At 43.6% G+C, this 18,541-nt stretch overlaps 2 protein-coding genes across 3 annotated transcripts in view; both read left to right on the top strand.

The window, feature by feature from the left end:
* Nucleotides 1–4,343, top strand: part of ACLY (ATP citrate lyase) — a 57,957-nt gene extending 53,614 nt beyond the window's left edge. For both annotated transcript variants that reach the window (XM_081837649.1, XM_081837648.1), the window contains 2 exons: nt 1,604–1,680; nt 3,477–4,343. In XM_081837649.1, coding sequence (XP_081693775.1) covers nt 1,604–1,680; nt 3,477–3,571 — 172 coding nt within the window. In that variant the 3' untranslated portion in view covers nt 3,572–4,343. The remainder of the gene's footprint in view (nt 1–1,603; nt 1,681–3,476) is intronic.
* Nucleotides 4,344–9,472: 5,129 nt separating this feature from the next.
* On the top strand, nt 9,473–18,541 carry KLHL11 (kelch like family member 11). The gene is made up of 2 exons (XM_081837848.1): nt 9,473–10,111; nt 12,677–18,541. The coding sequence occupies exons 1-2, from the start codon at nt 9,564–9,566 to the stop codon at nt 14,253–14,255; spliced, it is 2,127 nt and encodes a 708-aa protein (XP_081693974.1). The 5' UTR covers nt 9,473–9,563; the 3' UTR covers nt 14,256–18,541.

Below are 18,541 nucleotides of genomic sequence, written 5' to 3'. Positions count from 1 at the left end.
CTAGCATCTGTTCTCACAGTTGCCCAACAGATTCCTGTGGAAAAACCCACAAGCAAGGACCCAAGCACAGGAGCGCTCTCCTGTTTCTAGCTACTGGTATTCAGGACGCGGGTGGCTCTGCGGTCTAAACCACTGAGCCTCTTGGGCCTGCTGACCAAAAGGTTGGCGGTTCGAATCCCCGCAGCGGGGTGAGCTCCCGTTGCTCTGTCCCAGCTCCTGCCAACCTAGCAGTTCAAAAGTACACCAGTGCAAGTAGATAAAGAGGTACCACTGCGGCAGGAAGGTAAACGGCATTTTTGTGTGCTCTGGCTTCCGTCGCGGTGTCCCGTTGCACCAGAAGCGGTTTAGTCATGCTGGCCACATGACCTGGAAATCTGTCTGTGGACAAACGCTGTCTCCCTTGGCCTGAAAATGAGATGAGCTCCACAACCCCATAGTCGCCTTTGACTGGACTCAACCGTCCAGGGGTCCTTTACCTTTTACCTTATTCAGAACCACTGCTGGCTGCGACCATGGAGGTAGAGCATAGCAATCATTGTTAGTAGCCTTGAGTTTGTCCAATCCTCTTTTAAGGCCACACAAACGGGAGTGTGTATGTGTGTTGGAGGGAAGGTATGCTGCTGCTGTTAAATAGTGGGTAGACATAGCAGACGACACAGTGATTTCTCCAAAGCAGCTCTTTATTTGTAAGCTGGAACAGAACTGAACAGCAAACAGCTCAGCCGGCCTGCTTTTATAGGCAGCCGGCTGTCAGCATTGTAGCAACAACAACCCAGGGTTTCCCGCCTAAAGTAACTGACGTGGACCTGAGTGAAAACTATATACACGATACTCCTGGTGGCCAGGGTGAGAACTTCAATACATAACAGCTGCCATGTAGGGTATGAAATGGCCTTTGTGTTTATAAGAACTGTTCGCATGTTCCCAAAGACAAAGTAAGACGGAAACGACTCCAACGACTGAAGCATCCTTCCCTAACCTGGCGGCTTCCAGATGATGTTGGACTCCCAAGTCTCCTCAGCCCCAGCCAGCATGGTTAATGGTCTGGGATGGTGGGAATTGTAGTTCAGCAACTTCTAGAGGGAACCACACGAGTTACACCTGGTTTATCCAGACCCGCAGCAACCCTCCAAGGTCTCAGACAGAGCCCTTTCCTGTTCCTGCTTCCTGTGATCCTTGTGAACCCTCCCCAATACCATGTGGTTGCCCGGTCACTGAGCTATAACCTCTTGACTAATGTATATTAGAAGCTTCCATCATTAAAAAAAAAAAAATTCATTGCCAACAGCTGAGTTGCAGCGGGGCCTAAGGGATAGTAGGTTTGCACAACCAAACAATTTCAACATAGAAGTATGGTCACTCATGCTACCTTGACTGGGTTGTGATGGGAAAGCTCGTTTAAATGTCAGGAAAAAGAGCGTCTCATCTCTGGCAACTGCTCTTGCCTCCATCTTGATTTTTTTTAGAACCAGGATTCTGCGGTATGTGTCACATGGGAGCAGGGATGGCTTCTATGTGGCTTTTATACGTTAGCCAGCCTCTGAAAATATGCAGTGCAATAGGATTCATGTTTTAAGCAAGAATTGCTTGGTTTGTGTTTCAGGGAAGAAGCTGACGAATACATTGACATTGGTGCCCTCAATGGCATTTTTGTGCTTGGTAGAAGTATGGGGTTCATAGGTAAGTCTTAAAGCACAAGTTTTCTTCCATAGGGCAGCGGGGCTGGGCTGGACACACTTTTATACCAGGGTGGAGAACTTCAGGCCTGCGTGCGAACTCAGGCCCACCAAGCCTCCCTATGGCCCGTGAGGATAGTTTGGCCAAGCCACACACACCCTTACATATTGCCTGACCAGTTATACAGTGGTACCTCGGGTTACATATGCTTCAGGTTACATACGACTCTGCTAACCCAGAAATACCGTATTTTTTGCACCATAACACTCACTTTTTTCCTCCTAGAAAGTAAGGGGAAATGTCTGTGCGTGTTATGGAGGAAATGCCTACGGGTGGCATGCCTACGGATTTTCCTCCTCTAAAAACTACGTGCGTGTTATGGTTGGGTGCGTGTTATAGAGTGAAAAATACGGTAGTACCCGAGGTTAAGAACTTTGCTTCAGGATGAGAACAGAAATCGCGCAGCAGCGGCAGCAGGAGGCCCCATTAGCTAAAGTGGTACCTCAGGTTAAGAACAGTTTCAGCTTAAGGACAGACCTCCAGAATGAATTACGTTCTTAACCCGAGGTACCACTGTATATGATGTCTGGTAAAAGGCAAGGTTTGGACAAAAGAGGCTTTGGCAGCCCTCATTGTCTGGGCTAGGGAAGTATTGCTTATAGGGCTTCCTCAGTGCCGAGAAACTGCCGATCATCACTGCTTGGATAGCAGCACACAAAACGTTTTTTGCCCTCAGTAGTTTGATTCCAAACTGTACGGACCAGAAACGGGTTGTCTTGACACCACTGTGTCAGACTTCGCTTGACCCACCTGTCAACCTGGGACTGTCAGGAGTTCAGCCTACACTTGAGTAGGACCCTGGCAGACACACGTGCTCAACTGGCATGTTCCCTCCCTCCTGGTCGATCGTTCGGGAGCTTCATAAGCTTTCTTCAGCCCGAACATCATAGCAACCGAAGCCAACTGACACCGGCACACTTAGGGATCCGCGGAGTTTGTGCACCATGCGCGTGACAGACCTCAGCAACTCAGCATTTTGGCTAGTCTACTTTATTTACATATAAACATACATGGAGCACTGCAACATGGCTCCCTCTCTCTCTAGCATCAGACAGCAAAGAGAAAAAGAACAATAGTCCCATTTCACGGAACACAGTAACACAAACATCCTGTCTCCGTCACTTCCCACTCTGTAGAGTGAAAACATACACCGTCATGTGAAAGACAACAATCCTATGACTGCAATCACGGAGCAGGAATTCTAACAGGGGGTATGGAGATAAGGATCTGCCGCAGCCAGCTGATTTTATGCCACCTGAGCTCATCTGCGCTGCAGAGCTGCAAAAACACATTCTTGCTAGGCTGTACGTTGCAAACCTTGACCCATCTGCAAGGGGATGGTCAGATTGTTCTGTACCTGTCTCCTCTTCCATCCAAGTTGCCCATCCCAAGCTGCAGAGCAGCGACAGCCTTCCACCTGCTTCTAGGCCCCTCTCCTATATAGGCCTGGCAAAAACCTGTGTCGTCCCCACAGTTCCTTTGAGACAAAAAACACCTTTGCACAAAAGGGGTGGCAGGAAGCTGTTCCAGACCTGTCCAACAGATGCTGCGGTTAAGAGTGGTAGAGTTGTGTTTTGGGTCTTCACCTCTTGCTCAGCAGTTCCCGGGACTGTGACGTGGAGTGGGAAGAATTTTAATTTCTCCTGTTTTAGTTTTTATTTTATTTTATTTTAAGAAAACATTGTTTCAATTGAATCTGAAAGATTGTACACAGTAAGAACCCTCTGTGTTAATTTCAGGGCATTACCTAGACCAGAAGAGGTTGAAGCAGGGTTTGTACCGTCACCCTTGGGACGACATCTCCTATGTTTTGCCGGAACATATGACAATGTGACAACAACAGGGGGCGAAATGAGTTGCCTTTATGGAAGGCCAGTATGGGCACAATTGTACTATATGCCCCGGCTGCCGATGTATAGGAAAACGAGGACTGGCTGGGCTGAAATTCTATACAAGGCAGATTTTTATAGCCCTAGAAGTGGATTCTATTAAAAAAAAAAGATAAACCAAAATCCTTCGCTATTTCCTGCTGTATTTAATATATATAAGCAGTTGCACTGTCTTGCTTGTTCTGTGTTTTTATTTTTCTCCCCTCTGCTTTCTGAAGTGTTTTTGACCAAGTTTTAATGTTTTTATTTTGATCCATGAGCTCATTAGACTTGAAGAACCAGGGAGTCATGACTCCTGAATTACCAAACCCTTGAAGAACGTTGTCCTCACAAGCTGTATAATTTTGTGGTACATTTGTCCTTTTTTGTCTTCTGTGTGTTCATCTGCACAGTCTGATTGTATTTCTAGTCGGGGGGACTACTGCTGATTTAATAAGCCATTCCAAGTCGGGTGTAGTCATTTTAAAATGTAAACTGGTGATATAAGCTGTTCTTCAAAACTGTGAAATCTGCGAGTATTCCAGTTTCTGTATTTATGCAGCTAATGTTTTTACTTATCATAAAATAAAACCTAGACCTATGATTCTTGCAAAGACTGACCTGTCAGTCAACTTACAAGATACACCATCTCTTGGCCCTTAACTTATATTCACAACAGTATTCAGTGCTCTGTCTCTGTATCATATAACCTGTCTCAAATAAATAGTACAATAATAAGTTGTCTTGGTTTGATTTTGTAAAGGGGAGGCGCAGAGCCCCTTAAACCCAAATTTGAGCTACCTATGAAGAAAATATTTTTACGTGACAAAGCTATATGCCTTCCCCAAAGTGGTAAAATTTGGCTCACATTCAAGCATATACAGTTATTTTAATTAGCCCCAAACATGCTTTGTTTACTTTTTATCAGGCACAGTCACATATTTCCCTGTTCCTACTTCTACACCCATTTTCCACCCTCCACTTTCAGTTAAATATCCTCTGTTAAGTGTGTGTGTGTGTGTGTGTGTGTGTGTGTGAGAGAGAGAGAGAGAGAGAGAGAGAGAGAGAGAGAGAGAGATTGAGAAACCCCCAGCCAGTACTTCATGCTTGGAGTGGGGGAATTGTTCACAGAAGACAGCAATTTACCACCCACCTCATCCTTTCTTCCTTTATAAACAATGGATGCTTATATAAGCTGCCATGTCCCTTCCTACTAATAACTACTTCTACCTGTTGCCTTGTGATGCTTTGCTTTTCCCTGTGAAGCTGGCATGAAACAATGTGCCCCCTGTGATGTTGTCGTTGATATGCTTTTTAAATTTTTTTATTTTAATTTTTTATTGGAATTCTATTTACAACATAACACAACCCCCCAATACACATTAAACGTGAACATAACATACAACAATACAAACAACCAAATAAAAGACTTCCTTTATCCTGTATCTGGCCTCCTTATTTACTTCTTATAAACTCTGTCCTTTATGAATAATTATTAAGATTTTTCTAATTACAACTTAAATATCCACAGTCTCCTGCAGACATTAATCAAAACAAATCCAGGTATGTATTTTAGGGCACTGTTTTGTGAAGTATTCTCTGCATTTCCCTGATGCCTTTTGAAACTCTTGTCTAGTGTGATCTCTAATTGCTTCTGTTAATCTAGCCAGTTCAATATACTCTTAACAGTTTATCTTGCCATTCCATTTCTGTTGGCACAGTTTCTTTTTTCCAGTTTGTTACAAGGTGAGCAAGGCCATAGCAGGCAGACAAACAAAGAAGCCTTCAAAAGGAGAAACATGGAATGTTAGAGCCTGATTGGATAAGAATGTAGAGTTTCACTCTCTGTTTATTTGTATCATCTATAAAACGTGTGCACACCCTGATTGGGGTGTGCAGATTGCGAACATATTGCACAGCACCATTTGCTATGCATATGCAAATCAAATAAACCTACTTGAAACCTGAATTGGCGTTTGCCTCCCTGTGTCCAGTCCGTGCTCCAGAATATCCGAGTCACATGCAGTCCAACAGTAGAAACGCATTGTATTTTTCATAAAGTTATACTTAAACATTTTTTTAAACTTGTCATACACTGTGTTCCAGAAGCGCTTGATTTTTTCACCAAACGGTGGACATGTTTGGTACATTGTTGATATGCTTTTAAATTGTTTCATTGTGTCCCACCCAACGTCATGATGGACGTTGGGATAGCACAGTGGGTAGAGCATGGGACTCTTACATCTCGAGTTGTGGGTTCGAGCCCCACATTGGGCAAAAGATTCCTGCATTGCAGGGAGTTGGACTAGATGACCCTCAAGGTCCCTTCCAACTCTACAAGCCTATGGTTCTATGAAAAAGCGGAGGCAGGACCTATTTTAATTAAATAATAGGAGAGTTCATTTGGTGAGCTGTGGAGTCCCTATAACTGCCTTGTTCAGTACAGTGGTACCTCAGGTTACATACACTTCAGGTTACAGACTCCGCTAACCCAGAAATAGTGCTTCAGGTTAAGAACTTTGCTTCAGGATGAGAACAGAAATTGTGCTCCGGCGGCGCGGTGGCAGCAGGAGGCCCCATTAGCTAAAGTGGTGCTTCAGGTTAAGAACAGTTTCAGGTTAAGAACAGACCTCCAGAATGAATTAATCTGAGGTACCACTGTAATTATTCCTATTAAGACTGGAATGAGGTGCTGGCTCACAGAAACTCAACGCCTGCTTGCACCTAAGCTGCTTTTCTGATCCCCTGTACATCAACTTGTTCTGTGATAAACCAGCACCAAAAAGCAGTGGGGGAGATAATGAGAGGTGAACCAGTTGTGGACAGGGGGTTAGATCTCTGATTTGTAATGTTGATCTGTGATGTTGTCTTTCACCAATAAAGATCTAAGAGGACACAACCGTTCTTTCCTACTAATGCCTGGTGCTAGTGTAGGGGTTTGTGTCAGTATCATGTGGGTACTAGGTCCTTTGTTTACTTTTTTATTGACATTGCCCCTCTTCCCCCCTCCCTCTATTTCCCCCCCAACCGAAATATGTCCGTGGCAAAAGTGTCTTACTAAACATAAACGAGCTGTGATGAAGACCCCTGGACTATGGTTGGCTACTTTTGCTTTTGCTGTGCTACAGCAGTGTTTTAATATTTGTTAAGTATACTCAGAGTCCTGTAGTGATTTTCATGCTCTTTATTGCAGCTGTGATGGAATTGTCCCCCAAACCTCAGGCTTTTATATACATTATTTTACAAAATGAGTCCCATCTGATTGGCTGATTCTGCTTCCCTCCTGGAGCATGATTGGTCTTTTCCTGCAAGCCAATCAGTTGTTGCATTCTAGGATCCTGCTTGCCTATTGTTCTAGGATCCAAGCTTAGTACATAACAATTTGGAAACTAAAAAACAACAGCCCCCCCCCCTTATGTGTTGCATGGAGAAAATCTATAGAGAAATTTTTTATCTCCCACTTTCCTAACACTGGGCCTAGTGGGCATTGTGATAGGAATTTTGAAGTCTTAGATATATGGTAATGTTCATAAGTGTACCAACCAAGCACATACATAGATCAGCACAGGAAGACCGACCTAGAACCATTTTGATTCCTAAACTGACCAAATGTTTTTTCTGCAAGGTCAAAGTGGGAAACCTCCCCATTGTCTCTTGCCTCACAAATCCTGTCTTAAGGACACATTTAAGATATGAATAGGGTGTGAGCCTGTGACCTGGCCCAGGAACTAAGTATTTATCATTACAAAAGACTGGCCAGGCTACCCAGGCAATCCAATCAGGTAACCTGCCAGACAGGAGATAAACGACAACAGGAGAAAAACAACATTCAAATTTCTGTTTAGACCGCCTTTTCTGTGATGTAGGTGTGATGTATCTGAGGGTGGTCTTAGGTTACACCCCTTCTGTGATGTATGTATGATGTTTCTGGGGGTGGTCTTGATCTACAGGGTGGCAATTTCAAAAGTCTTTATAAGGCCTTGCACGCCTTTTTCGGGGTTCCTCTTCTCTCCTGCGGGTGAGGGGAGCACCCTGTTGCAACAGATCAATAAAGATCAGGCTTACTAGCTGCTTTGCTTCTCAATATTCTCTGGTTGGCCTCTGTTATATCCCTACCAATAGGGAACCTATGTAAGGACTCTATATGGGCTCTTGGATACCCCATAAGGGAAAAGGGCAATTTTTATTTACAACAGCATCTAGTAATGATCATTGGGTTCAGGACATATAAAAGAAAATGCTTTTCAAGCAGTTCCTAGTCAAACTGTGGCAGTCATTCCCACAAGAGAATTGCCACCAACCTGGATGGCTTTAAAAGGGTAGACAAATTCAAGGAGGAAGAGGGCTACCAATGGCTACTAGTCATTAGAACCAGGGCTATGCTCTGTCTCCACAGCTGGAGGCATCAGTGCTTCCAAAAAAACAGTTGCTGGAAACCTCAGGAAGGGAGAGTTGCAATGCTCTTGTGCTCAGGTTTGCTTGAGGGTTTTTCCCCATAGGGGCAACTGGTTAGCCACTGTGAGATCAGGATGCTAGACTAGAGGGGCCACTGGCCTGATCCAGCAGGACAACGCTTATGTTCTTGTGTTCAAATCGGTGTTGCCTCCCATAGATTACAGATGGGCAGATACTCATGTTAGAATATCTACAATTAGCACAACTGATGGGATCATTTAGAGGAATGTCGAGACAAAAAACAACAACTAGAGAATGGATAGGGACACGGGTGGCGCTGTGGGTTAAACCACAGAGCCTAGGATTTGCCAATCAGAAGGTCAGCGGTTCGAATCCCCGTGATGGGGTGAGCTCCCGTTGCTCGGTCCCTGCTCCTGCCAACCTAGCAGTTTGAAAGCACGTCAAAGTGCAAGTAGATAAATAGGTACCGCTCCGGTGGGAAGGTAAATTGTGTTTCCGTGTGCTGCTCTGGTTCGCCAGAAGCGGCTTAGTCATGCTGGCCACATGACCCGGAAGCTGTATGCTGGCTCCCTTGGCCAATAAAGTGAGATGAGTGCCGCAGCCGCAGAGTCGGTCATGACTGGACCTCATGTTCAGGGGTCCCTTTACATTTACCTTTAGAGAATGGATAATATTTAAGAATTATGTAAAACTTTATTGTACAAATAACTCCATATTAGCAGAAATTGAGTGATATTTGTAAAGAAAAAGATCAAAGGAATGGATACAAAGCAGAAAGAAATATTATACAATGTAAACCTGGGTAAAAAAGAACATCAAACAGTATAATGAGAAGGATGGGAAGGACCGTGCAAATGAGTACTTTTACTATGTAAATAGCTCTCTCTCTCTTAAAATTTGATTTCTTTGTTTCTTATCTTTATTACTTCTTTATTTCTTTTTCTTCTTTATAAATTTTCTATTTTATAGAATTTTCTTTTTTTTTACCTGTTAAGAGATAGTACATAATGTTTGTATAGACGTGCAAATCTTTTAATCAATAAAGAATTGATAGTTTAAAAAACCAAAAAACAAACAAATCGGAGTTGCAATGATCATGGGAACCCCAAAGGTCATCCAGTCCAACCCGCTGCAATGCAAGGGATCAGAGTACCGGGACCTTTTTTCCTGGGGGGGGGGGAAAGCACTGATTACAACCATTTGCCACGGTGGAAGCTGGAAGCCAGTAACACCTGGAGGACCACTAGTTACCCACCCTCTGCCCTTTCCTATGAGCAGCTTTCCACCGCGTGGGAAGAGACGGCGACAGGGCAGGACACAGACAAACCCCGCCGTCACGCGATGGGCGTATCTGTCTACATCCCTTCGTAAGTCTATGTTTGGGAAACGACGCGCGGAGGCCGTCAGCGGCTGGCCGGAAGCCCGCTCCTTGTTTTTTCCGCCGCTCTGCCCTGCGTCTCTATGGTCACGCGGGCGACGCCGCCTCACAAGAGGAAGAGAACCAGCTAGAGCCGGGCTGAGGGAGAGGAGAGAGCGCTCAAGATGGCGGCGGCTGGAGGCGGCGGGGACTTGGACGGCGGCGGCCACGGCGGCGTCCCCGAGAGCGGCGCCCTCTCCCAGGAAGCGGAGGGCGGCCCGGACGCGGAGAGCGACTCGGAGGTCTTTTCGTGCGTGGCTCACTGCTCCGAGCTGGCCTGGCGGCAGAACGAGCAGCGGCAGTTGGGCCTCTTCTGTGACGTCACGTTGGCTTTCACCGGCGGCAGTAACGGCGGCGCGGAGCCGGAGGCGGCGGGGGCGGAGGGGCGGAGGGAGAAGGGCGCCGGCCTCGGAGCCGCCTTCCCCAGCGCCGAACCGCCCGCTCGGGAGTTCCGCGCCCACCGCTCGGTCCTCGCGGCCGCCACCGAATACTTCGCCCCTCTCCTCTCGGGGGACTTCGCCGAGTCCCGGTCGGGCCGCGTGGAGCTGCGCAGATGGAGCTCCGAGGCCGGGCCGGACCCGGAGACGGTGGAGGCCGTCATCGGCTTCATGTACACGGGCCGCGTCCGCGTCAGCCCCGGCAACGTCCACGAGGTCCTGGAGCTGGCCGACAGGTGAGGCGGGTGGCCGGGGTTGGGGGGTCAGGGGTTCCAGAGGAAAGCGGCAGCTAGGCGGGTTGGTGGCAGTGATCAGAAGCTTCGTTTAACGTCGAATGATACAGTTCTTTAAATATTATTTGACTGTTTTTTGGGGTGGGGAAAATACATTCAGTGCACTGTTTATTTTTTTTAAAGAAAAGTTCGCGATTGCTGGCAGGTCAAGATGTATTTGGGAGTATGCTGTGTCGCACATTAAGCACAAGAACTGTATATTTATCAGGGTGTTTTTTTGTCATCTTAATTGCCCCACCCATAGTAAAAGGGACATACTGACGTATATGATTGACATGCCCATACTTTGTAAAGTTTTGGACCATAGTGGAATGCCGAAATAATAAAAATTCCAACAGCATAGATAGACGTCAGGCAAATGCATTCCTCTTCTCCCAGACCGTTGGCCTTTAATTATCCGTGGCCTTTTCGAAGTGGGTGGGATGTATTTCTTTTTCCTCTTGGTTTTAACGTATTAATTAGGAGGTTGTCTGTTTGGTTGTAAGTTGCTTTGGGTTGCCCTGGTCAAGATAATGCAACTCAACAAATTCGATGGAATCATAATAATATACTCCAGAGTTGTTTATTTTATCAATATTTATAGCATCTAATAAGAAAATGTTATAAGAATTTGATAGCACATTTTTGGTGGCACCTACTAGAAGAACAATAGTACAATGTTAGGAGAAATCTGGATAATGTGTCTTGGTATGGAAACATATGGTATATAGCAGAAAGCATATGGTAGATAGCAATATCAGAAAAAGTTTGTCCTCATACTCAAAAAAAGAAAAGCACAGCCCCAGGATGTTAGCACTGTGGGTTGGGACTTTATATGCAATGGACACTAGAGCAGTGTTTCCCAACCTTGGGCCTCCAGCTGTTTTTGAACTACAACTCCCATCATCCCTGACCACTGGTCTTGCTAGCTAGGGATGATGTGAGTTGTAGTCCAAAAACAGCTGGAGGCCCAAGGTTGGGAAACACTGCACTAGAGAATATGAGGCATTATCAGAAGTGGCCAGAAGGGTGTGGCTGGGGCACTGTCTCCATCAGCTACGGACAATTAATTAGAATACACTTGGAACCATAATACAAGATTTAGATAAGATATATATGAGGGATATTGTATCATTTGAGTCACCTCCATAATAGTTTGTGGTTATAGACTATATTTTGTATTTCATTTGTTGAAGTTGAGATCCCCCACCCCCGCCTCCATGTACTGTCATTTCTGTCCTCATGCATGAAAACTCTCTCCCTTACCATGTTCTTTGGTAGGTAGAAAAATATTAATGCTTAGAGTGCTGAGCCAGTTGTACATACAGCTGAAGTAAAGACAACCCACTTAGGTCAGTGGGGCAAACTGCCAGCCCCAACCATCATATAAATACATGAAATTCTGTGATGTATGATGACTGACTGACATATTTTCCCAGTCATTTCCTTCCTTCCTTCCTTCCTTCCTTCCTTCCTTCCTTCCTTCCTTCCTTTTTACAAAGACAATCAGTCTTTCTGATTGCCAGTGTGGTGTAGTGGTTCAGAGTCTCGTAATCTAGGGAGCTGCTCCTCCACATGCAGCTGCTGGGTGACCTTGGGCTAGTCACACTTCTCTGAAGTCTCTCAGCCCCGCTCACCTCACAGAGTGTTGTGGGGGAGGAAGGGAAAGGAGAATGTTAGCCGCTTTGAGACTCCTTCGGGTAGTGATAAAGCGGGATATCAAATCCAAACTCCTCTTCATAAATTTATAATGGCCATGAATTTACTTTTAAGATATCATATGTTTGCATTAAATTTGGATTTTATTTTAAAATGGGTTACTTTTTATAGGTGAATGTTTTTGAAATTCACAAGATTTAAGGATAAGATCTGTAAGAAGGATGGGTTTCTGAAGGGGGAGAAGCTGCCCAAATGATAATGCTGTCCAGTTAGTTGTGACTTTCCATATTATGGAAGTTAGTTCTCGAAAAGGGCCAACGGTTCAGTAGTGGAGCATATGATTGCAATACATATAAGGTCTGAGGTTTAGTCCCTACTGCATCTTTACAAAGCATATTGGAAAGCAGGACTGGAGGAAAAAACCCTTACTTTGAGTCCTTGGGAACCATTGCTAGTTGGAAAAGAGTGGACAGTACTGGACTAGGTGGACCATTGGGCTGACTGGGTATAATGGTAATATACTTGTATATAGACTGAGTGGAACAATGAAGTTTGTACAAGATTGGAGGTGGGCGAGATGAAATCATGCAGGTGAATGTTGAGAGCTTATTAAATGTTTCTGTTTCTGCCCCACCTGTATAAATCATGTCCCATCTGAGTCATGGTTTTATGTGACTTTCTATTTTGTGGAGCTGAACAGTTAAAGCATCTTTAATGTAGCTACATGAAGGTGTAGAAAGGGTAAGGTCACCTGTCCCTATTAGGTGTTTGTAAAGTGAAGAGCAAGGTACAAGTTGTTAGTTAGATAGTATGATGTTTCTTCACTCCTCTCTTTGAGCTATTTAAAATATATGTATATTTGTTTTGCAGGTTTTTACTGTTGCGTTTAAAGGAGTTCTGTGGGGAATTCCTGAAAAAGAAACTGAACCTCTCCAACTCTGTAGCCATCCATAGCTTGGCTCATATGTATTCGCTGAATCAACTGGCTCTGAAAGCTGCTGACATGATCAGGAGGAACTTCTACAAAGTCATCCAAGATGAGGAGTTTTTCACTTTGCCATTTCACCTCATCAGAGACTGGCTTTCAGATTCAGAAATCACAGTGGACTCAGAAGAAGTTCTCTTTGAGATGGTTTTAAAGTGGGTTCAAAGAAACCCTGATGAAAGAGAAAAGTACTTTGGGGAACTCTTTAAACTTCTCCGTCTTTCTCAGATGAAGCCCACTTACTTGACCCGACACGTCAAATCTGAAAGGCTTGTATCCAGAGATGAAGCTTGCCTCAATCTTGTGTCAGAAGCAGTAGAAAGCCATGCTCTCAGGGCTGAGAATTTGCAGTTAGGCACCCTCCAACAAGTCACTTCTGCAACATGCCTGCCTCGCTTTGGGCAAAACATGGATGTTATCATGGTTATTGGTGGTGTGTCCGAGGGAGGCGACTACTTGAGTGAGTGTGTGGGGTATTTTATTGACGAAGATAGATGGGTGAATTTACCTCACATACACAATCATCTCGATGGACATGCTGTTGTAGTGACAGAATCCTATGTTTATGTAGCAGGATCCATGGAGCCTGGCTTTGCCAAAACTGTAGAAAGATACAACCCAAATCGAAATGTCTGGGAGCAGGTTTCCAATCTGATAACCAGGAAGCATTCTTTTGGCCTTGCCGAGGTAAAAGGGAGCCTGTACAGCATTGGTGGGCATGGGAATTTTATCCCTGGTTTCAAAGATGTAGCTGTCTACCACCCTGATCAAGACAAGTGGCAAAATTTGGAGTCTGCACCAAAGATACTTCGGGATGTCAAAGTAGTCACTGTAGATGACAGGTTTGTGTATATGGCTGCCCGAACCCCGGTTGACGGGGATAGTGAGGAAGGCTTAAGAGCTGTCATCATCCGATACGATGTAGATGCAAGACAGTGGCAGGATTCTGAGTCTCTGCCACTCCTGGACAACTATTGTTGTTTTCAGATGGCTGTGGCCAACACAAACTTTTACCACACAGCCTCATGTTGTCCTAGGAGCTACCCACAGGATCATGAGGAAGTCAAGAGAAAGATCTCTAGCCAGGTGTCTGATGACATTCTGGAAAGTTTACCACCAGAGGTTCTTAGTATTGAAGGGGCAGCCGTCTGCTATTACAAAGATGATGTGTTCATCATAGGTGGATGGAAGAACAGTGATGACACAGACAAACAATACAGGAAAGAGGCTTACCGCTACTGTGCTGAGAGGAAGCGCTGGCTGTTGCTCCCTCCCATGCCCCAGCCTCGCTGTCGTGCAACAGCCTGTCATGTGAGAATCCCCTTCCGGTCCTTGCATGGTACCCAGCGATATCCAATGCCGCAAAACCTAATGTGGCAGAAGGACCGGATCCGGCAGATGCAGGAGATACACCGTCATTCCTTAAGCTTGCGGAGGATGCCACGGTCACAGATAGAGTGCTAACTTGAATAAATGGAGTTTGAAAAATGCCTTTCTGTCTTGCCATGCTCAGCATGGTCCTCCAACTGTACCCTAAGCAGTTATGTTTAGGCACTGAGGATTATTGAAGGGGATCTAGTTTTCTGGGCTTTAAATAGGTTCGCAGGATTGTGAGCATCACATGTGAACTAGGATGTATTTTAGCCATAATATGGAGGTAGGCATAGTTTTCAAGCTCTTCAATCCTTTAGTTTTCCCCACAGATGGGATGCAGATATAGAGCCCAGCAAAATAATTGTTCTGGAAATCTGTAGATGTGTTCACAGATGTCCAGTGTCACAGCACAGCCCCTCCCCTCCCTTTCCTTGGAGTTTATTCCATTTAGGTGTGGGTGAAGGAGAATTTCCCAGTGTATTGGGGCCTCTCACTCCTCTTAAAGCATTTATACAGGCTGTGTGAAGTATTTTTTTACTTACTTTAAAATACTGATAAATCTCATACCATTTCAAAATTTGCATTTTAACCCGTTAGTTTTATTTGCTTTCACAAAATAATTTCTTTTTTAAAAAAATATATATCTGCAATTGCTTTGAATGCGCTTGCTTTTCTTAAACTTGGAGCCATGTGCAATAGTTTAATAACAAACCAACCCCTATATATTATAAGTAAAGCACAATCTTTCACAGAACTTCAAAACGTTCCTATGCTTATAAATATTTTATAGTTATATTTATCTAGAAGCATTTGCGTTTACAAAGAGATTGTGGTAAAAACCGGATATTCTAATAGTTGAATTATTTTCAGTCCTATATTAAAAGATTTCAGAGTCCTTACTTTTGAGGGTTTCACTGTAATTTTTGGTGATGCCCTTTTCTACTTTGGAGTAGTCCCATTGATTTCAATAAAATTAATATGTATATGGTTCAGGATTGTGGCCTTAAAGGAATGAGTGAAAAGACCAAAAAGATAAGCACTACGTCCAAATTCATAATCTGAAGGAATTGGGGGTTCATTAATGCAGGGAGAAAGCTCAATGAACTCTGTGTGTTCAGGTAAGTCTGATTAGGAAAAAAACACTTAACCTGCCTTTGACAATCAAATATATTTGCCTTTATGATGCTCCATTCCTTGTTCTGACTGTGTTGAGTACTTGAGACTGGTTGGAGTGGAACAGTTGCCTCAGTTATAATTTTGATAGTAAGGGTCCAAGTCTCACCAATGTCTTAATGGTGTTTTGGCAGAAAATAAAATAGAGAAAAATTATTTGAGTCTGGTGGAAGTTCTGTGCTGCTTTCGTCCCTCAAAAAAGCAAGGTGTTTGCTTTCTCTAGAGTTTTGTTAATTTTATTGGAGATGTAAATTATTGGTCCAACTTAGAGGCACACTTAAGCTTTAGACCATTACAGGATTATTTCTCAGGCAGGCAAACTGCACAGTAAATAATTAATGAAACTCTGTAATATCGTAAGTTGGTCCAACAAAATATTTCATTTTACCTTTGTGAATTTTGTCCTTTTGGGATCGATGTGACCACTTTCTACTGATACCTTACCAAGTTATCCAAGGCAGGTTTCTCATTGATTTCCTCTGGCCTCATCACTTCCCTCCCCTTACCCTCCCCTGACACCCAAACATACAGTGGCAGTATTTATCCTGCCCCTACTATTATCTTCAGTAAATTACTTCTGGCATCATTGTTGACATAAGGCAGTTGTGCCTCCTCCACTCCACTGTCAATGTGTACAGAAGCTTAAGGTGTGATGGTAAAGTTAAAGGGAAGTCCTCAGGTGAGATCAAGACCTGAGTCATGCAGTCACTGGGCTCTTGTGTAAGTGGAATACTTGGAATAAAATTGGTCACTATTTCCAAGTTTCTACAAAGGAACTCAAATGTTATTTCCCCTGGTTTCTGCCCTTCCTATGTCTTTTGGTGGTTTCCCCTCTGTTAACTTGTCCAGGTTTATATGATGCTTAATTCAGGATAATTGAGATGGGACAAGGAGAAATCAGTATGTGAGAAATCTGCATTGATCAATATTGTTATGAAAGTTAATTACAGTATTGTTAAACAGCAGGGACTTAAATACTGTCAATTCTTGTTTTCCAATTTAGCAAGAAGCATAACTCATGTCTGATACAGTGGGGTAAGTCTTTAAACTGCATGGGTGTGCACAGGTTTTCTTGACTTGCATTTGACCCTTAATAATTGCCTTTTACAATATATTTTTTGGATTAGAAATCTGTGTTCATTAAATAACTGTCTTGTTATCAAGTTCAGACTAACGCAGCCTTGTCAAACAAAGGAAGTCACAAACATTTAAGAGTCCAGTAATACCCACTTGCTTGCTTTAAGATATATTGTATGCACCAGCCAATTATTTATGGAGAAGATAGATACTTCAAAAAGCTTGTTGAAAATTCAGGGCTCAAAGAGCCCTGCTCAGTCCATTGGTAGAGGTACTGATTAAGAGAAATGCACAGAATCTTTGCCTAGCATCAAATTTTGGATGCATCTATATGGAAAACAAACTTTAAAAACTGGGAATTGTGGTTTTTTTTACAAGGTCTGAATGTTGTATGTTAAAAATTTCTCACAGCACCAGGATTGAATGGGAAAAGCAATGAGACTTTAAGTAGTTTAAGCTTGTAGTGGAGACACGGCCCTATGTGTGTCTGTTAAATGAAACACTAGCTGAAATGCAACACAAGTTTTGAGATTTCATGACAGATTATCTGGCCTGCGGTGCAGAATGGTTGGTAGTCACCACAAAAGAGTATAATCACATTGACTGTGTACTGTATCTGTGCAGTTGTTCAGTCTGGCTGGTAAGCTTTGCTTTTTAAATTAAATCCTATGTCACTTTGGATGTTGCTTGTGAATGCCAGTCACTTAGTATACAAGTGTCTACATGTCTTGCTTTGAGATTTCTGTTTGCATGGAGAGTTAAGAGCACACTAGAGAACAGTCCCATTGTTCCACATGTAGTGTTAAATGTTGGGACTTCTTAATGTATACTCTGGATGTTAGGCTACTAACTTGCTCCGTTGTTCTGAGTGCCTCTTAGCCCCCCTGAATAGCACAGCTCGTGCTGCATGCAAAAGTCCTATCTACTTAGTCATGTCATTCCTTGATGAAACACAGCAGTTGATAATTATTGTTGCCTGGCAAAGGGAAATCCTGTTGTACCATCCAGGTCACTCCTAGTTGGTGAAGATTGACAGCTGTAGGCTACTTTTCTAAACCTCACTGAGAGTTCCAAATCATTGGACGTGTACTACGCTGGCTACGATAGGGCTACTCACCATAGATAGATCCTTTTGTTCTCAACAACTTAAAAGACCTCAAGAAAATTGCAGTTGAGTTACAGAACAGGCAAGCATGGCAGCTGTCAGACTTGGGGAAACAATCTCTCTTAAGCTGTACTGATTCTCTGCTATGGCTGAATGCATGTTTCACACACTGCCTTCCTCTTGTGATGCTAGTGGAGACAGCTAGATCTTTCTGTGATGCCTGAGCTGACATTATTACTCAAGTAATACTGTCTGTAGGTTACATAGTCTTTCCAAGAGTAGATTTAAACATCTGTCTTGTGTCTGTGTATTTCCGTGAGGCTTACCCTTACACAGTGAGAGTTGGCAGTCATGTCAACGCAATGTTATTTCTGTAATCTCTGCAACATTGCCACAAATGACTCCTCTGTACTTGCTGCAGCCTCTAACCACAGGAAGGCAGAATTCATATATAAAAATTAAGATACCAGTATTTGCAGTGTGACCAGTGGTCCATTTTTAGGAGGCCACATAGAAGTGCTACTAGTATGAGCACCTATCATTTAATAATAATAGTAGTATTCCAGGGAAACATCTGCTCACAGAAGCCAAGCTGAATTGGTGGTAGGTACATCAGTCTGTTTTGCCTCCCTATTTCTGGGACACTTGCCACAAAGCTATCCTAGTTGGAAGCCATTTTTCTCCTTGCTTCCCCTGAGCCCAGTTAAGGTGGCGTTGAATGCAAGTCTAAAAGTTAGTTGGTAGTCCCAATAATCTCTCATGGATCAGTGAACCTCGAAAACAACACATGGTTTTTTTCTTTCTTCCTTCCTCATTCCAGCCCCAATTTGCCTTGTGTCTGCTGCTTAATAAACTGGGTAACATAAGCTTCATATAATGAAATGCAGACATCCATCCCTTTGGGTAGAGTCCTTTTGAAGCTATGTCCCTAAAGTCTATTTTTTAAACCTGCAAATCAATATATGTTGTACTACGGTTCTGTAACACTAAACTTGATCTCAATAAACATTTTATTTCTCTA

This window comes from Podarcis erhardii (assembly GCF_964252035.2).
Source record: "Podarcis erhardii genome assembly, chromosome: 13".
Lineage (NCBI taxonomy): Eukaryota > Metazoa > Chordata > Lepidosauria > Squamata > Lacertidae > Podarcis > Podarcis erhardii.
This window is presented reverse-complemented; position numbering and strand designations above follow the sequence as displayed.